Here is a 24,518-nt window from a genome sequence, read left to right as displayed (position 1 = left end):
GCTGCCTCCCCCCAGAGAAACTCACCACTGGGAGCCTCCTCCAGCCTCTAGTCGGGAGCCTTTCTGAATGATAAAGTGACTGGAGCGCCGGAGCCGCGCTAATAAACCCCTGACGTGCCCACCCTAGACCCACCTTACAACACAGCCCCGCCCCGGACACGCCTCTTGATCACATCCCCAAATCGGCCTTTTCAAAACCTGATTTCCGTTCTTTAAAGCACCAACTGAAGCTAATTTTATTTAATCCCCATAATACCCTGACAAAATAGGCCTTATTCCACCCCCACCCCACACCCCCCCTCACCACCCCCCACCCCCCACCCCCGCTTAGACCTGAGGAACACTGGGGGCAAAGAGAAGTTTAGACCCCAGGGTGAGCCTCTGACAGTCAGGGGCAGTCTGACCTCTGACCTCTGACCTCTTGGTTGTCACTATCACCCAATTATGTGACAGAGTGCTGGCTACGTGAGGACAGAAGCTTCGTAGGGTTCACAGATGATCCACAGTGCTTGATCTAACCCTGACGAGGGCAAGATTGGAGACAGGAGAGACCAGAGATCAATGCTGAATAAGGATTACGGGCGTTAGAGCATTTGCTAGTTCCTCTTAATCCCAAGACAGTCCTTTGAGATAACAGAAACCTCCATTTTACAGATGAGGAAACTGCAGGCCACTGGCATTTTCTGCACAACTGTACAACTTTCCCAAATATATGGGAGAAAGTTTTTTATGATCTAGGTGTGGGCAACGCAAGGTCTGTTTGACAGCTGTTTCAGATTCTTCTGTCAAAATTCAGAGGGGCCCCCATGGACCCCTGTCTATTTAACCAATCTGCTATTTAAATTTACATGGCAGGCCCAAAGAACACAGATTTTTCATACATTAACTTAAATTGTAGAGCCCACTGTTTATAGATATTACTTATACCCAATATACATATGAGGAACCTGAAGCACAGAGAGGTCAAACTCTAAAAATAGGGAAATGCCTAGAGAAACATAAAGTAGATAATGGTAAGCGTTTTAATTGGGCACATTAAGGGGCGCGCAGTTGGCTCAGTCCATAGAACATGACACTCTCGATCTTAGGGTCATGAGTTCAAGCCTCACAATCAGCAGTTCTGCTCAGAGTTTAGTTAAAAAAAAAAAAAAAAAGGCATTAATTGGGTGTGTTAATGGCTGAGGTAGAACTGGAGCCCAATGTTTCTGACTTGATCCCAAAGTAGATCATGCCTCACCACCCAAAGCAAAGAAAGCATGAGAACCAACAGACCTGAAGGGCAGATGAAATCATGGGAGGTCATGTCAGCGAGTTATGGTTGTAGATTGGTCCTCTGCTGGCTTTGATAGCTCCCTCAGTCTGTTGGGGCAGTAAGCGGGTGCTCTGAGGTGGTTGAGGGGACTACGTGGGGAGCAGGAAGGGTTGGAGGAGTCTGGAGACTATGAGAACAGAGCAAACCAAAATAAGGTTGTACCTAAACTGATTTTTCTGGACTTCTTATTTTATTTTTTTATTTTTTTTTATTCCCAGTAATTCATCAAGTTCAGTTCCACATTGTTTTTTGTTTTATATTTTTTCTCAGAACCTTGCATTCACAGGTGTCCCCTCCCTGAAGCTACTTCCCAGAAGCTTTTTTTTTTTTTTTTTAAGATTTTAGTTATTTGTTTGACAGAGAGATAGAGGGCACAAGTAGGCAGATCAGCAGGTAGAGGGAAAGGGAGAAGCAGGCTCTTGGTCTAGCCCGGAGCCTGATATGCGGGTCAGTCCCAGGACCCCAGGATCATGACCCAAGCTGAAGGCAGCCGCTTAACCGACTTGGCCACCCAAAAGGGGTGGTGCCCCACCCCAAAAGCATTTTTACCAGACACCTTACTTCCTCATATGACTCCCCTTACATTCTTTCTCACCTCCAGTCCATCTGGCCTCTGCTCCCACTTTTTTTGGATGTCACTGGCAAAGTTCAACAAGCCAACCCTTACCTTGCCCAATCTTATGGTTAATCTTCCTCCTTAAGTCATCAAACATTATTGGCCAAACTTTTTTTTTTCTTTTTGCTGAAAACTCTCTTGCTTCCAATTCTTTATAATAAGCTTCACCTCTAGGGATAGCTACTGAGTCCTTTGAACTTTTTAAAAATATCGCAAAACAGTAAAAGCCCAACACATAGCAGGTGCTCTGCATGGAGGTCTATGATATGGCTGTGAACTTGCACATATCCAGTCTCTGTGCTCAGAAAACCAGCATTCAGGTGAACTTTTAGTACTTAACTCACAATTATCACCAGCAAGGCAGCATTAGAACTTACCAGAATGCCTAACAGGGAGTTTCATGACCTGGCCACTACTTCTCTCAGCCTGGTCTTAAAGATTCCATGGCCTCCTGCAAACTCTTAGCTCCAACCAAGTGAGGTCACTTCCAGCCACTGGGATACTCTCTGCCTTTCTGGCCTAGAGATCTGCCTCCCAAGCTACAAAAGTAAGTTTCAGGCAACTTTAAAAGAAAATAACCAAGGGCACGGCACCTGGGTGTCTTAATCTGTTGAGCATCCAACTCTTGATTTTGGCTTAAGTCATGATCTCATGGGTCTTGAGATGGAGCCCCACATCTGGCTTTCTGCTCAGGAGGGTGTCTCTTGGAAATCCCCTCTCTCCCTCTGCCCCTTCTCCTGTGTTCTTTCTCTTTATAAAATCAATCTTTTTTTAAAAAAGTTAAACTTAAATGTTCCCAAAATATGGTGAGTCCTCAGTGTGCTTACACCAAAGATGCAAGATTTTCCCTCTACACAGATATGTGAAACAGAGTATTTCATTCATTCATTTACTCCTTACAGATTTCTGAACCCCTACTCTGTGCCACAGTCTTCTTTGCAGACATCAGCAACAATGTATTCATTATATCCAGGTCTGGGTCATTTTTTCTTTGTTTTTAGTTTGTTTGTTTTGTTTTGTTTTCACTTTTACATAGACATTACATTTGCGCTTAGGTGATACTCTTTTCTTTTTCTTTCTCAATGTATGTGCTCAAAGTGAGATTATTGGGTATTTTCACTTCCTTCTATCCCCTTCCCCATACTGAAATATTGGCTGCTCACGAGAACTTGATCTCTGTAAATTGTATACAACGTGCAGCAGTATTCATAAGAAAGAGTAAAATTATTTACACAGGTGTGAGGATACCTGCAAAGGCTAACTAGCCCTGGAAATCAACACCTGGATTTGTGGAATAAAAAATAAAGGTTTGCAAGACTCCAGGGTGGCTTAGTGGGTTAAATGCCTGCCTTCAGTTCAGGTCATGATCCCCGAGTCCTGGAATGGAGTCCTGGAATGGAGTCCCGGGTCAGGTCCCCTGCTCAGCGGGGAGTCTTCTTCTCCCTCTACCCTTGCCCCTGCTTGTGATTTCTCTCTCTCTCTCTCAAATAAATAAATAAAATCTTATTAAAAAAAAAAAAAAGCTCCTTATTTAAGTATTAAAACCACAGTCCATAAACTTGGTGAATTTGGCAAACTGATGACTCAGTGAATTGGCTTTGAGCATTTTGAGTCTTGTTTACTTTATGTAAATTGCCCAATCAGTGAACTGAATTTTCTCAAACTGAGTCTTAGCCATTTGCTCTCCTCTTCCTCTCATAACCCAGCACTTAGCTGACTGATGTGTAACAACAATAAGAAGACTAACCAGGAAACATTTATTGAATTTTTACTTTATGCCACCTTTAAACTAACCATTTCCCAAGCACATATAAAAAAAAAAAAATCAGAGTCCTTGTGATGAGCATGGGGTATTATGTAGGACTGATGAATCACTGACCTCTACTTCTGAAACCAACAATATATTACGTATTAATTTTTTTTTAAAGATTTTATTTATTTATTTCACAGAGAGAGATCACAAGTAGGCAGAGAGGCAGGCAGAGAAAGAGGGGAGGAAGCAGGCTCCCTGCCGAGCAGAGAGCCCAATGCAGGGCTCGATCTCAGGACCCTGAGATCCTGACCTGAGAAAAAGGCAGAGGCTTAACCCACTGAACCACCCAGGCGCCCCATATTACATGTTAATTAGTTGAATTTAAATTTTAAAAAAGCATCAATATTAATTCATTAATTCTAATGAATGGACCATACAGTTGTAAGATATTAATAATAAGGGAACTATGTAGGAGGGTGGGGGGTGGGGGTGAATATGAGAAACTCTAAGAACTATCTGCTGGGCTCTTCTATAAACCTAAAATGGAATTTTTAAAAATAAATAAATAAAGAGATAATAAATAATAAAAAATTTTTTTTAAAACACCGGAAGAGTAAAAATCAAAAATAATTATTTGAAAAAAAAAATAGAAGACTCAGGGTCCCATAGGCCAAAATCCTGCACAAAATCTAATCAACAGCAATTAACAGCATCCTCTGAAGAGCTGTGCGCAGGTCAAACATACCCTCCTACCCCCCTTACCTTCACCACACCCTACCTGTTAACTGCCCTCTTCATTCATTTGTTAATTTCATGGCCTGAGGACTTCTCTGTTTGCCACCCCTGACTGTAGGATATCAAAGTTTAAGGCAAATGGTCAGTTGGTGTTAAAAGATTAAGTTATGTGGCCGGGAGTTAAGTCTTTATTGATTTGCCTGTTGTCCGAGAACTACACCGTCCCCACTTGGACTGCATTTGCCTTGTTCACCGTTGTATCCAGGGCCTAGCACTGTGCTTGACACCAGAAGGGTCCTCAGAAATATTTACTATGTGAATGAATGATGGAACACTTTCTCCATCCCCATACTACTACTATATCTATCTTTCAACTTTCCTGCTTCCCCTGCTTCCAATTTTACCTCCATCCAACGTATACCATTTTCACTCCACAGATTTAAAAAAAAAAAAAAAAATCTTCACTGACTCATCTTGCCAAAGGGACTAAAGTCCTCAGTTTGACACCTAATGACATTCAGGGACCCTACCTGCCTTTCCAGCCTCCCCTTCACATCGTTCCTTCTTGCAACAACAACAAATTGCTTCTAATTCTCAGGACACACAATGCTCTGTCTGATCCTGGATGTTTGTTTGGATTCCCCTCCTGATTGTGATCCTAGGGGGGGTGGGGGGCCTTTATCATCCCCTGCTCACCCATCTCATCAGCACTCCCCCGGGGGTACTATTATCTCTGTACTTCATGATCCTGCCGTCATTGTATATTTGTGTAGGGAGGAGAATAGAGTTAAAAGAAAAAAAATCCCCAAGTAGATCATAATTCCCCAGTCATCATAATTTAAGGACTAGTTCATTTTTTTCTTCCTTAATTTTAAATGTTACCTTTAACATAAAGTAAATGGTTTGATATATGTCAGATCTATCTCTGAAGTATCATTTTCCATTGACTTAATTTGATTTGGGTTTTAAATATCAGATGTTTTAGATTATTATAGTTCTTTATAGTGTGTCTTAATACGTGGTAAGCCAGTCTTATGGGAAAAAATAGTATCTTATTTGGGCTTCATTTTGCACATCCTACTTGCCACAAAGGTTGAGCATCTTTTCATGTTTCTTGGCCAGTGGAGTTTTCTCTTTTAAGGATATCTGATTCATGCCCTTGACTCGTTTATTGATGATATATATTGAAGCATTCCTTCTTCCAAGTCTTTCAAATTTATGATGCCATTCATAAAAATGACGTTTTTAATTTAGATGCAGTTAAAATTTTTATCTTTCCCTTTATAGATTTTAATTTTAATATTTTTCTAAGAAGTTTCCTTCTCCATATTTTCTTATCTTCAATGTGTAGGTCCTAACCCATTCAAAGGAGAGAGAGACACTGGAAAGGGTGAGACATTTCTTTGCCAACCCAGAGGGGATGGCAACATAGGACAAACGGAGGATGAAAACTTTAGCTACTTGTGTCTCATGTGAAGAGGGTGAATTAGAAAAGACAAAGTCCTTTCTTTTTTTAAAGAAATATTTGTCTTTTTCATAGTTTTTTTTTTTTAAGATTTTATTTATTTATTTGACAGGCAGAGATCATAAGCAGGCAGAGAGGCAGGCGGTGGGGGGAGGGCGGTGGGGAGCAGGCTTACTGAGCGGAGAGCCAGATGCCGGGTTGCATCCCAGGATTCTGGGATCATGACCTGAGCTGAAGGCAGAAGCTTTAACCCACTGAGCCACCCAGGCACCCAAGGACAAAATCATTTTGAATCTCCAGCTGACATCTCCAGTTTACTATGGGTTCTTTATGGATTGACATAAACAACTCACATCTGACTGCTGATCTCCTGGTAACTTCATCTGGATTCCTTTTGTGCACATGATGGTGAGAACTGTACTTCGTAGAGAACTGTAAGTCGAATTTGATAGAGATCGCATGTGGGTAGAAATGGTAGTGGTGTAGAAAATGGTTGGGGTCTGGAGCTGATGGCCAAGAAAGAATTCTTTTTTTCTTTTTTTAATTTTATTTCTTTATTTGACAGATAGAGATCACAAGTAGACGGAGAGGCAGGCAAAGAGGGAGAGGAGGAAGCAGGCTCCCCGCTGAGCAGAGAGGCCGATGCGGGGCTCGATCACCGGACCCCGGGAACATGACCTGAGCTGAAGGCAGAGGCTTTAACCCACTGAGCCACCCAGGCACCCCCCAAGAAAGAATTCTTAAGACATGTTTGGTGCAAAATGCAGTTTTATTAAAGCGTGGGGACAGGACCCTTGGGCAGAAAGAGCTGCAGTGGGGTCAAGAGGGTGGCTCGTTATATACTTTCAAGCTGGGAGGTGGTCAGAGACAACACAAGCCTGCAAGGACCCTGAAGGGGCTAGTTAGTTAGGAAAAGGTTGTTTATTACTATTTAGTAAAAACTCTATCAGGAGACCCTTCAGATGTATATCAGTGGGCCCTAAGCTTACAGGATGATTGTTAACCTGTATCTTGGGGGGCTGAGATATAAAAATTTCCAAAGGAATTTTTGTATGTTCAAGTAGACTCACAGAATCCTGGTGGTCGGGCTAAGATTACCTTTTGCTCTTAGTGAAGGATCAACATGAAGGCAGCTGAGTCCCTAGAGGAATGTCACTCTGCCTATTTCAAGCACTCATCCATGGGTTCTAAGTAATGAGGAAATTTTATAATTTCTCTTCTGCCTTGTTTCCCACATCAGTATAACATAGGAGGGAATGGCCCAAGGAGGGCAGAAATTAAGCTATGGTTTAATCCAAAGGATAAGAAGTGATGTTAATCAACGGAACTCTTGGCAGCCGACTAGATATGAGGGCAACCAAAGGCGGGAGTTGGGGGTCAGGGTTCCTGGAAGAAGGAACTCAATATTAACATGATCAGGGGAGCCTTGGTGAGGACTGACTCTGAGGATAACAGTGGAGTTGTCTTTGGAGTGTGTGTGACACCTTGTAGAGATGACCAGCAGGCAAGAAGGGAGGGAGGCTAAGCCTGGAGACATAGTTTTAGTCATCCAGATGGAGGCCAAAATTGAATTGCAAAGGTTCTATAAACACAGGGAGAAGGTCATACAGAAAAGTCTGTATCAAGGGGACAAGAAGTAAAAGAAAAGCTGTGAAAGGAGAGAACCACAAAGGTGGCGTGATGGGAAGAAATTAGGACTAAGAAAAACTGTTTAGGATTGGTAACCGAAATACTGACAGGCATTGCAGTTTATCTGGGAAATGGACTGTCACCTATTCTGGAATTCATTCCATAAAACATAGCACCCAACACACTCTCGTAAAAAAAAAAAAAAAAAAAAAAAAAGAGGAAAAAGAACATTCCCATGTCTGTGTCTCAGTCGTTAAGCATCTGCCTTTGGCTCAGTTCATGATCTAGGGTCTTGGGATTGAGCCCCAGGTCGGGCTCCCTGCTCAGTGGGAGGCCTGCTTCTCCCTCTCCCACTACCCCTGCTTGCGTTCCCTCTCTCGCTGACTCTCTCTCTCTCTGTCAAATAAATAAATAAAATCTTTTTTAAAAGGTTGTGGAAATACTCCACACCTGATCCATTCCACAGCATGGTCCTGAAGAATGCCAGAACACTCCACTGTCACTTGATTTCCAGTATTCCACTTAAATGACTTCTGACATTTCTCTGTGCTGTTTCCTCTTCTTTCATATAAAGGGCAATAATCTACCACCTAGACTTGTTTTCATAATTAAACAAGCTAATCTTTTTCTTTTTTTTTTTTAAGATTTTATTTATTTATTTGACAGGCAGAGCTCACAAGTAGGCAGAGAGGCAGGCAGAAGCGGGGGTGGGGGGTGGGGGGTGGGAAGCAGGCTCCCTGCTGAGCAGAGAGCCCAATGCAGGGCTCAATCCCAGGACCCTGAGATCATGACCCAAGCCCAAGGCAGAGGCTTAATTCACTGAGCCACCCAGGTGCCCTAAACGAGCTAATCCTTCTAAATACAGTACTTAGAACAATTTTTCCGGCATAGTAAGCACTCAGTAAATATTACCTATTTTTTTTTTTATCAGCTATTGTTTCTACCTGCTTTTAAGGTCCAAGAGAAACAGTATTTTTTTCATGAAGCCTAATCAGAGCACACTTGGGTTTGATATGCCTCCCGGCTCACATAGATGCTACAGTATTTAGCACAGGGACTGACAGAAAGGTTAATTACAACCAAAACTCAGAAAATACTATAGGCCAGACACTTTTGTGAGTGCTGTTATTATAGGTATTGACTTGTTTAATCCACCAAAAGCACTGAGGTAGGAACGGATGGGATATATCCCCATTTTACAGATGGAGAAACTAAGGCCCCGTATCAAGACTTAATACTTAGGGGCGCCTGGGTCGCTCAGTGGGTTAAAGCCTCTGCCTTCAGCTCAGGTCATGATCCCAGTGTCCTGGGATCGAGCCCCACATCGGGCTGTCTGCTCCGCGGAGAGCCTGCTTCCTCCTCTCTCTCTCTCTGCCTGCTCTCTGCCTACTTGTGATCTCTGTCTGTCAAATAAATAAATCAAATTAAAAAAAAAAAGACTTAATACTTAAGCGAACTGCAGTTTCCTTCTCCACTCCCCTCCCCTCCCCTCCCCTTATGTTACCTTTAACCAATCAAGGGAATTTCTTGGGCAACACCAGGAGGTAATCCCTCTTACCCTTTAGCTGGGCGACAATCCCTAAAACAACGCAATCTTTGCTAGTAAATTCCTTTTCTTATACCCTCTGCCTTTATTTAAAAAAAAAAAACACACACACACACACACACACACTCTCCCTTTCCGCAGCTCAGCAGAGCTCCCTTCTACTTGCTAAATGGTTGCTGCACCATTCATGAATCCTTCTCTAAAGCCAATTCGATCTTTCAAATTACTCAGTTTAATTTTTATTAACAGTGACTGACATTACACTTATTAACAGTGACTGACATGTACGCTTAGGCCCAAAATGTGTAGCAGAGCTAGGACTTAGACCCGGGTCGTCGGTCCCACAGCCCCTGCTCCTAAGTCCTGCGCAGTACGGTTCCACACATCTTCATGAACCGAGAGGCAGAGAGCATCACTTCTCGAGGACTCGCGGTTATTGGAGGCGGAAGCATCATCTATTCCAACACCTTTCTCCTAACCGCGGGAAAGTGCCACTCACAGAGGGTGGGGTGGGGGTGGGGGCGATGTCTCCCAGCCCGGCCGGCCGAGCCCAGCGAGCCCCGCTGCCGGCGTTCCCGAACCCGCAGGGGTCTTAGGGTCCCGGGAAGGAGGTGGGAGCGGGGAGCCGGGAGCGGGGGGCGGGGAGCGGGGGGCGGGGAGGAGCGCCCGCCCGAGCCCCGCCCCGCCTGCCCCACCCCCGCGCCGCGGAGCGCCCAGTCTCGCGTTCTCGGGGATGTGCCGCAACAATGGGGACGGCTGCGGGCGGTAAGGCGTACTTCCAGAGAGGCAGTCTGTTCTGGTTCACCGTCATCACCCTCTCCTTCGGGTATTACACGGTAAGGGCAGCTCCGGCGGAGCGCAGGCCGAGAGCAGCGAGCGGCCCCCGCGGCGTGGGACCCGCGTCAGCCGGCCGAGGGGTCGCGCAGGCGCAATCCGGCTCTGCGCGCCCGGAGCCCCGGGGGGAGACGGGGCCAGGCCCGGGAAGAAGACGCCGGCGCGCTCGTCCGCGCGTTCCGCCTCTGGCCGCCGTCCCGCGAAACCAGTTGTTCAGGCTTTCTCGGTAAGGGAGTGGGGGCGGGCACTGCTCCCCATCCCAAGACTCAGTAGGTCTTTCAAGATGGTGGTGACGAGGTCCGAGGTCGGCAGGCCTGCCGCCGCCTACTTCCGTCCGGCGAGACGTTTGCCTTCGCTGGTCACCGTCCTGGCACTGGGCTATTTCGCGGTGAGGCGTGCGGCTGGGGCGGCGCATCCCTTTCGGGCCGCCGGGCCCTCGCAGGGCGAGAGGCGCCGTAGGGGCGCGGTCTGGCGCTTGCGTCTGCGCCCCCGGCGGTGGCCTCGGTGACTAGCGTGGGCGGGAGGTCGGTGGGCTGGCAGGATGGTTTTGCTCTCGCGTCCTCTCCTTGGGGTCCTCGTCCCTCCGCGGTCACGACGACTCTACCGGGAGAGAGCGGCGTTGAGCGAGGGGGAAGTCACGCTGACAGGCTGCCGTGGGCCGGGTCGGGCAGGACAGGGCTTCCGAAGCGGAGTGTCGAGGCAGTTGGGATTGTTTGGAAAACGCGGTTAGAGCTGAAGGAGGGATAGGGCGTTTGTCAGTGTCCGGCCGTAGATGGGGAATGAAGACGACGGGATCTCTGCGGAGAGGAGAAGCGACTTTTGTCCGGCTGACAGAGTTCGTTTAAAGGATGCTAGGGAAGACACCGGGAAAAGTAGGCTGGGAACTAAGTTGGGGACGTGAGCTAAGGGAAGGGAGGCTCATCTGTTTAGATCTTGACCAGGAGATCCTGGACACTGGGGCTTAGAAATGTGTTGTCGCGTCCACAGTGGTGGTTGCTGTCAGATCTGCTCACCTTGGCTCTGATGTCCTCACCCGTAAAATGGTGTTGAACTCAAGTGTTTCAGAGGTGCGTTTCTGTTCCACGATTCTGTGTTCCTGACTAGAAAATAGATGGACTTAAGCTTTGGGGACTGCAAATTGGGATACCATGGAGCTTGCATTATTGGGATATTACGGAACACTGGATAGCATTCAATTTAGGATATTATGGAGCTGGCAGGTGCTGCCCATTCCATTCCTTTTGGTTTTGGAGGATGCAGTGGTATTTTATGCTTTCTTTAAATTTGCGATGCGTAAGACATAATGGGAGAAGGAGTGCAGCTCTTGGCTGAGATCTGAATGGGACAATAAATTTTGGACCTGTTGGCACTTAATTCTCAGAAATACCTCAGCTGGCAGAGATGACAATATAGAGACTAAGGGAAAGTTGCTCAGATGACAAAAACCTAATGTGATTAAGTATTTGCTATTAGCACTTCACAAGCTTGACGCTCTTATTTTCCAACTCTGTGAAGTGGATCATTCCCAGTTTTATTTTTTATTTATTTTTTTAAAAGATTATTTATTTATTTTTTTGACAGAGAGGTCACAAGCAGGCAGAGAGACAGGAGGAAGCAGGCTCCCCGCTGAGCAGAGAGCCCCATGTGGGCCTCTATCCCAGGACTCTGAGATCATGACCTGCGCGGAAGGCAGAGGCTTAACCCACTGAGCCACCCAGGTGCCCTCATTCCCAGGTTTAGATGTAGAAGTGAAAGAAGGAAAAAGGATTCGAAATTAAATTAGCCATAGCTTCTGCAATGAAGAAACTATCCAGGGCACAGAAACCTAAAGTTTATTAACAGTCTGTATAAAATAATATTTTGGGTGGAATTCACTAAGTATAGAAGTCATCTAGCCTGGGACGCCTGGGTGCCTCAGTTGGTTAAGCAGCTGCCTTCGGCTCAGGTCATGATTTCGGCGTCCTGGGATCGAGTCCCACATCGGGCTCCTTGCTCAGCAGGGAGCCTGCTTCTCCCTCTGCCTCTGCCTGCCATTCTGTCTGCCTGTGCTCGCTCTCTCCCCCTCTCTCTCTGATAAATAAATAAAATCTAAAAAAAAAAAAAAAAAAGAAGTCATCTAGCCTGGGCACTGAGTCTGATAATCATATAGCTTCCTCCCCATAAATCTCCCCCTGGAATAGCTTTTAGAAAACTGCAGAAGTGGAGAATGGAAGCACAGATGACTTAGTTCAGAGATTTTCATCTCTAGTTTCTTCTTGTAGAATCAGGATTATTTAATAGTCTCTCGGAAATAAACATTTGCCAATTTAAGTGACTTAATAGGTATTTTGTGTTTCTGGTTCTCTTGCAGTGGGTTGTTTTCTGGCCCCAGAGTATCCCTTATCAGAGCCTCGGGCCCTTGGGCCTCTTCACTCAGTACTTGGTGGACCATCATCATACCTTCCTGCACAATGGGTAAGAGGGCTCTGGAAATGGGATGTGGACTCTGCAGCTCAGTCGTGCTGTAGATCTAGAAGGCCTACACTTGCCTTAAGTTATGTGAGAGTGTTACTGGTTCACATTAAGGCACCTTTTTGAGGTTTCTGTGTTAGATTTCATCAGCAGATAACCATCACCTTATACTAGGCTGACTTTGTTTCAGGTATTGGCTTGCCTGGCTGATTCACGTGGGAGAGTCCCTGTACGCCATGGTTTTGTGCAAGTAGGTGTTTTTAATAGCTCTTTATCGTTTTTCTCTTGGTATCTAATAAAAGCTGAGAGTAGCCACATTTAAATAATTCATGCGTTTGTAGGCCGAGAGCGTTCTCAGGGTAGAGTTGAATCTCCACACCTAATACTGAGCCTAGCCCGGAAGGAGTACTCTGTAACTGTTTAATGAATGGATTAATTTTGTTTGTGTTAGTTAATTAACTACTTAATTTAGATTATTTTTTTCCTCATTAAAAACGAAATTCTCGGGCGCCTGGGTGGCTCAGTGGGTTAAGCCGCTGCCTTCGGCTCAGGTCATGATCTCAGAGTCCTGGGATCGAGTCCCGCATCGGGCTCTCTGCTCGGCAGAGAGCCTGCTTCCCTCTCTCTCTCTCTGCCTGCCTCTCCATCTACTTGTGATTTCTCTCTGTCAAATAAATAAATAAAATCTTTAAAAAAAAAAAACAAAAACGAAATTCTCTGTATATTCTCCAACTATAGCAAAAGATTTGGAGGTTACCTTCTAGTTTGAAAAAGAGCCAGTGTATTGACGTAGGCCAGTGATTCTCAATCCTAGTTTCACAACTGACTCACCTGAGTAGGTGAGTCAGTTTTTGAAATAGACATGTCTGGTGTCCAGACCCAGAGATCCTGATTGGGGAGGCCTTGCCTCTGAAATGGGAATCTGTCATTTTTTCCCAGCTTCACAAATAACTCTGGGATGCACTGCAAGTTAGAAAAGCCTCCCAGCTCAACCCTGTTTGCAGGTGCCAATATAAGTTAATACTTTGTGAGGGTCCTAGGAAAGATTCTCTTGACATTAGTACTTCATGTAAGCCTGTGCAGACAGTCTAGCGACGTGAAGAGGTGGTTATAGTAATGCCTATTACTTTGCAGTTAACTTCTGGTCAAGATGAACTGTGACCTCTATAATGGTTGTATTGCTTCTAAAAGGGAGAGATAAGATACTTCAGAACAGGGCACCTGGCCTGGGTGACTCAGTTGATTGAGCAACTACCTTTGGCTTCGGTCATGATCCCAGAGTCCTGGATCGAGTCCTGCATTGGGCTCCCAGCTCCATGGGGAGTCTGCTTCACCCTCTGACCTTCTCCCCTCTCATGCCCTCTCTCTCTCAAATAAATTAGATACTTCAGAACAACCATGTTTTAATAATAAAAGTAATATTTTTTTGAGTGCACACTATGCCAGACACTTGCTAAGTGCTTTTAAGAAATGATGTTACTCTATCTTCCTGTTTATCTCCCTAGGAGAGGAGCAGAAAGCAGCTTTGCTCCCTCTCAGGCCTCTCCAGGTCCTCTCACCCTGTGGGTTGTTGTCTGCCTACCTAGCCCAGTTACTGGTATTGCCAGTCACTATTGGATATCCTCCAGTCAGTCCAGTCTATTTATTAAAAGCATAAACTGGTATGTAAGTCACCGTGTCTTTTCTCATCCAGCTGGGACTCAGGAGCCTGCTGTGGGGAAGAGAGTATAGTTGGTAGCTTCTCTCTCAGGCCCCCTCTTTTTTCTATTCGCTAGAAACAGCAGCTTGTGGCCCGCTGGGGTGGGAACAGTTAGGGGAAACAGGGTCAGGCAGCTGGGAGCTATGGATGTTGCATACCCGGTGGTGGCTTTTTTTTTCTCTAAGGGTCCTGGTGGAGTTTTGAGAAGCCAGCCATCATTAGAGATCCCCCTTCTGTAGTTCCCTTGATGGTTCCTTCAGATGCCTCCTCCAACCTGCCATGGGCTGTTTCCTCTCTGGATCTCTGATTAGGGGGAGTTTTTCCCTCCCTCCCTCTTTTCTTCCTTCCTTCATCCCTTCCTTCCTCAGAGAGAGCAAGAGAGCACAAGCATGGGGAGCAGCAGAGGGAGAGGGGGAAGCAGGCTCCCTGCTGAGCAGGAAGCCCTCTTTTTCCATATCTGGACCAGTGAGTTTACCTCATTCATTTTCTTGGTGCGCAGTATTCTATGATGCCTTAGTGCATTTCACAAATCCACCCCCCCCCAGACTTTTAGGTCTCTCATTTTTATTATTATAAGTAATACTGCAAGAACATGAATTTCTCATACATCATGGCCCTTCCGTTGTTGCTGATTAAAGGAAAAGCTTTCAACATTTTGCCTCGTGTTTTTTCTAGGGTCATGCAGACCACCTCTGTCAGCATAAGGAAGTTCCATCATGTTTCTGATTTTGCTGAGAACTTATATTCAGAACGGAAGCATTTTTCAAATGCTTTTGCATTTATCAGTATGATCATATGATTTTTCTTCTTTAATCTGTTAGTACAGAAAATTGTATCATTTCTGCATGCATTGTTTTAAAATTTTGTTTTAAATTAGAAGTCATCCACATGAGACTTTATATACAGATGAGACTAGCAGGCCATTCACTATAGTTGGGTCATTTTCTTTTGAGCATTGTTTTAAGTGGTTTAGCTTGAATGACTGCAACAAGGTGTTTATTATTACTATGTGCCAGCCTTTTACTAAGTACTTTGTGTATTTTATTTCATAAATCATCTCAAAACTTGCCGAGATACTGACATTCCTATTTTTCTTTTCTTTTTTTTTTTTTTTAAGATTTTTATTTATTTATTTGAAAGAGAGAGCACAAGGGCAGGGAAGGGGAGAAGCAGACTCCCAGCTGAATGGGGAGCCTGACGAGGAACTCAATCCCAGGACTCTGGGATCATGATCTGAGCTGAAGGCAGACACTTAACTGACTGAGCACTGATACTCCTGTGTTTCAGAGGAGGAAACAGATTCTGAGAGAGAATGAGTGACTTTCCCAGCGTAGCAGCCAGTTGTTGACAAGCTAGAATTTACATTGGCTCTACCTTCAAAACACTTCCTCTAAAGCCATCCTGGTTCTGAAGCTTTTTAACCTTCTGCTCTTCAGAATCTCATGAGAAATGGTTTAATAATACTGTACCCTAGGCAGTAGCCACACTGCTAAATGCACATCCTAAATGCACAAGAAAAATGAAAATAAACCGTGCAGGTTTAGAAGCTGGAGGAGAATGGCAAAATAAACCTAATGAAAGTACATAGAAGGAATACTTTTTTTTTTTTTAAATGGAAGACAGTAATCCTTATGAAACTGCAATATTAAAATTCTGGTGGCTAAGTTCTTTTTTGTTGTTGTTTTTTTTGGTTTTTTTTTTTTTTTTTTTAGGTCCAAAGGCATCACAGATGGTCGGGCTCAACTACTCTGGTTCCTACAAACTTTCCTCTTCGGGATAGCATCTCTCTCCATCTTGATAGCTTACAGACCAAAACGCCAGAAACAGACTTAAAGAAGATATTCAAAAGCTTTCTTTACACTTTCGACGTTCAGCTTCACTGTTTTGGGGTGAGGAGGGGGATGCTGAGTTACTTACCTTCCTACTTTTCCAGAAATTTAAGACCCTCTAGTCATTCATTATTCTTTCATACACTCTGGTCGAGCGTGACTAAATGATAGGAAAGGATTCAAACTTCCCAGTTCTGTAGACTCACCTGTTTGGCCAAGGGCTTCCAGCTACCCTCTTGAGGTTCCTAGTCGTGTTCGTGCTCCTTGTGTCATCTGGTTTAAGCTTGTAGTAAAACGGCTTCTTGGTATAACTTTGTTCCCACCTTCTGACCAAGACACCATACCCTTACTGCCCCAGCTTAGCTCTCCTTTCTCCCAATTTTTTCCACCTTTCTGAACCAAAACAGAGTGACATTTCCACAGCACATCAATGCCACACGCACTAGGCACCTGGGAAGCAGGATCTTATCCTCTCAAACTTCCATTTCTCACACACCAAGAAAGATAAGGAAGATAAGCAAGTGAGTGGAATGGGTCAGGCCCAGCAGTAACCTGGAGGCACAGAGGACACACTGGATACCTAGAGGAGAGGATTGGAAATGCCTTCCCTGATCGAGCTAGCCAGAAGCCATCCTTCCCTCTTCATGGCCCTGAGGACACAGCACTCTGTGGTGTGCAGGGGTCTGATAGCCACTGCTAGATGACTCCTACCAGTCAGGATCACATCTTAGCTTGATTTTTTTTTTTTTTTTCAGCACCCGTCCCATTGCCTTACACACAGGTGTTCTGTCAGTGTTTTCTGAACCACAGACCGAAAACTGTATTAACTTTCCATTTGTTCACTATCATTCCAGTTGTTCTATGAAAACTATAGAACCTACTCAGTGTATTCTCTTCTCAAGAAAAGCACAGGACTGCCCTTGACTGGTGGTGCCCCCTTTCTCAGGGTCCCTGGTAGGAAACCTGTGTCTTTTTCACACTTGCCTATTCTTAGTCATTTTCTCCAATCTCTGTAGCATCTCCCTCCAGCTCCGGCTTACTCAAACACAGATGTTCCTGAGCTAGAAATTCGAACTGGAAGCTAGTGACTACCTCTCCCATTCACCTGAGTAGACCTTTTTAACTACTGACTGGTCAGGGCAGAAGGGTCACTGACTCTGTTCCCTGATCTTGGCAGAATGACTCTGTCACCTAGGAGCCACTAGGGTTGTTTCTTGGAGGACCGCCTAGGCAGTCCCTAGTTCTGTAGGGACCAGACCGTATTTTCCTTCTATGATGCAGTAGGGCACATTTTCTATTTTAAGCAAACATTTATGAGAGCCCTTTGCCGCCAAAAAGAGACCCCAAGTAAAAGTACAACCCTGAAACATTCTGGACAATGAATTGCTTTTGAGGGAGATGACTTTCTACAACTAAATTTCAGTTTTTCCTGTTTCTCTTGTCATGAAGGGATTGCCTTTTGGTAGAGGAAAAAAAATTTTTTTTAAGATTTTAGTTATTTGACAGAGCAGAAGCAGGGGGAGTGGGAGAGGGAGAAGCAGGCTCCCTGCTGAGCAGGGAGCCCAATACGGGGCTTAATCCCAGGACCCTGGGATCATGACCTGAGACAAAGGCAGACACTTAACCCACTGAGCCACCCAGGTGCCCTAAGAAGAAAATTTTTAGCCATCGAGTTAAACATCATGGAAATCCAACAGAGTTTTTAAAAGCATGGTCCTCTTGAAAAAGAAACAATAATGACAGTAATATGAATGAATGGTGACAGCAACACTATGGCAGATTATTGAGTGAAATGAATTAACTTGAATAAATTGCTGTGAATTGTCTTCTCTATTCAAATGCTTTTTTTGTATGTCCATTTTGTTATACTGTCCCTTGATTCTGCTTTTTTCCAAGTAGACTCTATTATGGAACTGTTTGTACAGTTCAGATATCAAGACGTTTTTTATTGATAAGGTAGCATGCCCTCACTGTAGAGCATGTGACCCTCGTTATGCTTAGAGAGCTGCCCCGAGCCCACTTCACTCCGCGCACACTGTCTCATGGGTGGACACGAGTGTCTCCTTTCATTGCAGCATTTGTCCTCCTTTCGTTTTCATTTTTATTTGTTGAGCACCTGATAAATCCGTGCAGCAAGTGAGAGCAGTACTTTTACTTTTTAAATGCCAGAAGTATAAAATCCTATCACCTCATTTGGGGTATTATCATGACTTACAGCAAAAAAGAATCTTAATGAGCAAATGGTGAGGGTCGTTTTATAGGCCCATAAACTGCATCCCATCGAGGTGAAGTAAGTCATCACACAGAGTCCAGACTCCAGCTGGAGTCCATCTTCTGCAGCCCAGGAGTGTAGACGTTAAGTCTGTGAAGCAAAAAATGAACAGAAATGGAGACGTTGTCTTCGTACTGAAGCTCTAATGGGAATGTGGGAGAAACATCCTTGTTGAGTTCAAATGAGAAAAGGCCAGAGTCATCTCAGTGGAAGCAACTCAGGAAGGCAGACAAATTAAACTGTTTTCTTACCTCCTGCCCCTACCCTGGAGATGTCAGGAGCAGGTATAGTTTGGAAGAACAAAAAAGAAAAGACCGATGGAAAAACCCATGACTAATGACCTCAGCACTTCAACGGCAATAGGCTAGTGTGCAGTGTTTCCTTGTAAACATCCCGCTTGTTCAGGACCCCATGCGAGCCACGTCTAAACATGACTTTTAAGCCAAGGTTTTAAAACAAGGCTTGGACTTAAGAGGTCATATTTCAGATACATAAAGAGGTTCTTGAGCAAAACAACTTGCCATCTGAGAGCCCTACATATTTTTTTCTTAAAGATTTTATTTATTTATTTGACAGAGATCACAAGTAGGCAGAGTTTGGCAGAGAGAGAGAGGGGAAGTAGGCTCCCCGCTGAGCAGAGAGCCACGATGCGGAGCTCGATCCCAGGACCCTGAGATCATGACCTGAGCTGAAGGCAGCGGCTTAATCCACTGAGCCACCCAGGTGCCCCTGAGAGCCCTACATATTTACGTGGAGGGTCTGAAAAGACAAAAGAGAAGTTGGAGAACCTGCCTTTGATAGAAATGTGTGGTCACATTTTTCATCTCTGCCTGGGCCCTTTCTGGAGCCTTGTTAATCAAAGCTCCTAGTTCAGCATAAATGTCAGTTATCTCGTTCCCTTTTTGGCACAGGCAAAAAGTTGCTAGTAGGGTAGCCAAGTAATAAATTTATAAACATATGAGACCTCTCTACAAGTCAGAGTATCCACATCAAATTGGGAATGTTGGGCAGTGAGAAACTATAATTATTTCACACTTCTCTATGACGAAGAATCTATCCTGATCCCACAGCGGATGCTTGAAGATCCTACCCAAAATACTGTATTTGAAATTTCTTCTTAATAATTTTGTCAGAGCGAGAGAGCACAAGCAGGGGGAGCAGCAGGCAGAGGAAGAAGCAGGCTCCCTGCTGAGCAAGGAGCCCAGTGTGATACTCGATTCCAGGACCCTGGGATCATGACCTGAGCTGAAGGCAGATGTGTAACAGCCTGAGCCATCCAAGTGCCCTCCCCCGCACCGTATTTGTAATTTCTATAAACATTTTAAGGTGGCTTCTAAACTTTCTTAATAGGATTGAGTATATTCATTTGCCTCATTTTTGTTTGTAGTGAATCCTGAAGGTGGATTAGGGAAAATGCGTTTGGCACCCTAATGCTATTCAGGGAAATGTTCATGACAGTGTCATGGGTGGGAGAGTCTGCATTATATGCATGGAGATTTCAGTGCTTGGATACCCCATGAAAAGATTGACATGGGTTTCCATGCTCCAATAAAGACAACCAGTGGGATAGTAGCAAGCACAAAGCAGTTTATTACAGCAAAGTGTGCTCTCAAGGTGGGAGAGCAGGCGGATTCCTTGAAGTTGTTTTGAAATTGGATATTACTGGGTCTATCTGGGCTGCAAAGAGCTGTGAAGTACAGTGGGGTGGTCTCTATAGGAGGCTGCTTCCAGTCTTTTGGGAAACTCCTCCCATAGTTGGGTGGGGAAGTTTTTGACCCTGCAAGCTTGGTTCCAGAATGGTCTGGGGAGGCTTTCTCCTGGGGGAGCAGGGCTGTACCTGCAATGCAAGTGTATCATAATGAGTCTAGGGGTTACCTTGGGGCAGAAATGGAAGAGGAGAGCGCATGTTCTGCACCTGTGGCTCCTGATCTATCAAGCCCAAGGTCTTGGAAACCACAAGGTCAGGAGCTCAAGGCCTGAGCTCCCAGGCTTAAAATGTGTAGCATTTTTTTAAATCACCGTCCCTGCCTTCAGCTCTAGTCTCTATCATTCCCCTTCAAGGACTTGGGATTCAGCTTCAGGGATGTTCCTTCCACTACTCAGATCTAGCTTTTCTCTAACGAAAGGACTTTTCACTTTTTCTTTGTACAAAGCTGTTGCACGAGATGTTCCTAGTAAACAGAAATTAGTTAATGAAAATTGCCACTAAAATTTGAAATCTTGATGTTACTATAAATGAGGGTAATATCATCTATAATATAGAGAAGCATTCCCTAGGCCTCAAGCAACCCCACAGCACTAGTCATTAGTCTACAACTGCACCATGAGACCCTCCCTAAGAAGAAAAAGAGAGTCTTAGTTAGCTTTTATATAAGGTTTCTAAGCATATCAAAGGGACAGGAAAAGGACTCATAAATACAGATTACTAATAAATATACTGAAAAATACAAAAGTATAATATATATTTATTACATTATTATTATATATCCACAAATATACTTTTTTAAGGATATTCTAAGAAAAAAGAAGGCAACAGGGAAAATTCAATCTTATTTATTCTTTTATCTACCCTTTATTTACCTTTTTATTTACCCTTACCTATAACAGACATCATTAATTTTGATATAGCCCACCTGTGTGTAATTTTGCAAATGAAAGTAAATACATATTTTTATTTTGCCTTTTCCTTAGGTGTCAGTTCCGCCAATAGATACCCACCTTGGAGTAGATTTTCCAGACAAAAATGGGCCAAGGCTCTTTCACAAAACACCTGACATAGGATTTGGGGGGCCCATCCCTGGGAAAGTGGTATATCGAGCTAAGAACAAAATTTTGAAAAACTTTCCACTTTCTAAGCCTCTAGAGTCCTCTAAAATCTCAATGAAATGAAACTGTTCCCCTGATATAACCTCAGAAACCCCAAGTTGGATTAATTTACTTTAACTTTCTTACTACTGGGAAATGAAATCATCCAAAAAAAAAAGACAAGATCTGATAAAGAAAATGCTCCTTGGGGGCGCCTGGGTGGCTCAGTGGGTTAAAGCCTCTGCCTTCGTCTCAGGTCATGATCCCATTCTCGCAAAATGTCCATTGTTGTTTTGTGAGCAAGTATCTTTAATGTTAATGAATAATATTGTGAAATATTAGGACTTAAAGACCCAATCATGTTGCAATATGTCAATTACCACTAAAATCTGGCTTCTTGAGAAGGACTTCAAGGACAGTGTGAGTTTGGTAACTTAATCTGATTTTCATTTACTGTCTAACAATTTGCCAACAAGAGCTGAATTGCTAACATTCCACATTACTCCCTTGGAAGGGGGAAAAACTGTCTCCGATGCAGTGTGAGAAGCAGCTGGAACCTATCTGTCTGTGAATAAGACAGGTAACAACAGAAAAAGAAAGTCCAGTCTGGCCAACTAGCAGAGCTCAACTTGGATGCCTCCAAAAATCTACCTTAATTTTGCTCAATTTAGAATGGCATTAAACGACACAGGATATGAGCCAAAATTATGCTTGAAGTCCACTCATAAAGAATGCTGGAAGGAGCTGCCAAAATTTTCAGCGGGACACCCCACTCATCTCACATTAAGGAGAAACTGAGTGCTTGTGAGGCAAGGTGACCACCAGTGTCAACCAGCCAATTTGAGGGTAGACCTAGGTCCCTGAATCCTCCGTATTTCACAAAGCTGCCTGCCAGCAGTGTTGGGTGAAAGGTCCAAAGTCTTGTCTGTGTCAGTCAGTCAACAGCATGTCAGTCAACAACATGCCTCACTGCCCAAATATTTTACACATATTGTCCAAGAATGGTGCATAAAGAGTGAGAATTATTTCCATCCCCGTTAGCTGCCCTAAACCCCCACATCCTGCCCATGGGATGAGTGCCTGCCTTTGATACTGTCCCCATAGCAATGTACAAACACTGCGAACACTCTGCAGACGTAGGGGTTTTCTTGCCATTGATGGAAGATGCAGCAATAATATGTTGCATATGTGGAAGGAATGGGGGCATTTATAGCATTGACCAACCTTTCACATCTGCACTCTTGGCGGGCTTGCTAGGCTTATGCTCTGGGTATTACAGAACATTTCTTAGGAAACTGAAAATAAATATATTATGGAATTCAGTGTTCTGTGTGTCACTAGTGTTGTCCTGGTGGCCTGTCACGCCTGTTGCAAAACACACTGTTGGCTGCAGGCCTAAATTCCTTAAGGGGTCCCATGATATCCTTTGAAACTGCAGGGATCTCACAGAATGGCTTCTATCTTGATAATAATAAGAGCAAATGTTCATTGAACCCTTTCTGAGAGCCAGGAATTATGTTTAGAGCCTTGCTTGCATTCTTTCCTTTAAACCTCACTAACCCTTAGGAAGTAGGCGCTGCTCCCATTTTCCCAGTTAGCAAACTGGGACCTAATGAAATTGTGTAGCTCTCTAACAGAGCAAGGGAGTGACAGAACCGGGAATCAAGCCTGGATCCCTCCAAGTCTGAAGCCTATGCTTGTAATGCGCGTTCATGGCCCTTTGTTTCTGGATGACCGACGTAAACGTAGCATAAAATCATTCCTTGGTGTTCATCTGTTCACAGTGAAGAAGTATACGGCTCCATGAAATACATATTCAAAATGGACTCCACCATCTAATTCCTTAGCTGGAAATTTTCCATCTGTACTTCAAGCAAGCGATCCATTTGAAATATCTCTTTGAAATGGCATCGAGTAGGAAAGACATTTCCATCTGAACGTGAGTCTGACCAAGGACTGGCTGGAAGGCCCTGGGAGACAACCCCAAACAGGTCAGCCGTAATCAGGACACCCAGACCAGGGGAGCAGGGAGGTAAATGGACACTGGCCTTCGTGGCCTGTGAGCCAGAGACCAGACATCTTCAAGCAGGATCAAGGTGGAGATTAAGAGACCACTGGGGCTAGGGGGCTGGGCAACCAAAAGGGTGTCCCCAGGAATAGAGCGAAGCGGAATCATCTCTGTGATACTGAGTCTGGGGGAGGGGATTGTCTTGCAGAATGTAGCAAGGACAGCTTGGCCTTCATCATTTAGTTCCAAAATAATTCTTATCCTGGGATCAGTGAGCCTTTAATATTGCCTGGGATCTGAAGAGGCTGCGCAAACAGAGAGCCTGGGGCCTCCAGGAATCGTTCTTTGGGGAGGTGGGAGGCACTGGTGGATTCGACACCAAGGCTCTCAGATGCACTAAGGAAAATGGAGTTGGTAAGTCCAGAAGGCAGAAGAGGGTAGCAGCTGCCAAATTACTATACCGAACAAATCATTTCATCTCTAGAACCTGGGTTTCCTCTTGAGATGATTAAACTGGATGACTTATAAATTTCCAGCTTTAAAATTCCTTAAAATTCCAGAAGCACTATTCAGTAGTGGAACAATTTACTTGGATAAGCAGTGAGTTCCCCATCAATGGTAGTATTCAAGAAGAGTAAGAATAGCCCCTTGTCTGGTATGGCCCTAGAGAGAATTCCTACATTAGGTAGGAAATTAAGATTTGACTTTGAGTAATAAAACAATAATAATAATATTAATTATTATTGGTTAGGTAACATGTGCCCAGCACTGTTCCAAGCATTACATATATCTTATCTCGGGTATTATTAGCATTCCCATTTTGCAGAGGACACTCAGACCAGAGATCGCAAGTTGCTTCCCAGAGATCTCACATCTAGAAAGAGGCAGAGCCGAGATGGAGAAAACACGTGGCTCTGACTCCCCCGCATCTTAACCGCCACCCCTCATTTTGCCTTCAGCCTCTGTGGCTGCTGGGATAGGCATGCCTTCCCCGGCCTGGGTTGTGAGTGTGAGGTGATGCAGTGCCTCCCGCTGGAGTGGGGTGGAATGGGGACGGTGGGCTTGCCAAAAAGGCTGCTTTCCCAGGCCTTGCTGGGGGGGAGAGCAGGAAGGAGCGGCCATCATGCTGGGAACCTCAGATGGTCTGGGCCCCTCGCACCCACCACCTTCCTTCACAGAGGGGAAGATAATGCCCTGACGGTGAGCTAACGATCCAGATTCACACAGCAAGTAAGATGCAGAGCTGGGAAACCAGCTGCCTTGTGTCCTGCCTTCCAGGCCAGTGCTTGACGTTTTGTTTGATTTTGTTTTTAGGGAAGCAGGTTACTGTGGGGGCTCACATACGTCACTGACAGTCCCTCTGTTCTGAGATCCAAAGAGACATATTTTCTCATGAGGGCGCACGGATCAACCACAGCAACCTGGGGATTCACCAGCCTGGTAATTATTTAAAGTTCAGTTTCTGCCTATTCTAAAAATTCTTACCTAATCTTACTCCCTTACAACCAAATTCACCTCTCTTACTGAGCCTGAATCACCATTTCTGCTTTGAGGCAAATCTCCT

The 24,518-nt window shown here is 44.5% G+C and overlaps 1 protein-coding gene across 3 annotated transcripts; it reads left to right on the top strand.

Moving 5' to 3' along the window:
• Window positions 1-9,725: 9,725 nt before the first annotated feature.
• On the top strand, window positions 9,726-17,702 carry TMEM254 (transmembrane protein 254). 3 transcript variants are annotated; one of them, XM_059397909.1, is made up of 5 exons: window positions 10,309-10,762; window positions 10,878-10,957; window positions 12,241-12,344; window positions 12,532-12,591; window positions 15,753-17,702. In XM_059397909.1, exons 1-5 carry the CDS (start codon window positions 10,663-10,665, stop codon window positions 15,871-15,873), a joined length of 465 nt encoding a protein of 154 aa, XP_059253892.1. In that variant the 5' UTR covers window positions 10,309-10,662; the 3' UTR covers window positions 15,874-17,702. The 3 variants fall into 3 exon arrangements, with proteins under 3 accessions (XP_059253894.1, XP_059253893.1, XP_059253892.1); XM_059397911.1 differs by lacking the exons at window positions 10,309-10,762; window positions 10,878-10,957 and adding an exon at window positions 9,726-9,892; XM_059397910.1 differs by lacking the exons at window positions 10,309-10,762; window positions 10,878-10,957 and adding an exon at window positions 10,129-10,278.
• The last annotated feature ends 6,816 nt before the right edge of the window (window positions 17,703-24,518 follow it).

The sequence above is a fragment of the Mustela nigripes genome, chromosome 4 (assembly GCF_022355385.1).
Source record: "Mustela nigripes isolate SB6536 chromosome 4, MUSNIG.SB6536, whole genome shotgun sequence".
Lineage (NCBI taxonomy): Eukaryota > Metazoa > Chordata > Mammalia > Carnivora > Mustelidae > Mustela > Mustela nigripes.
This window is presented reverse-complemented; position numbering and strand designations above follow the sequence as displayed.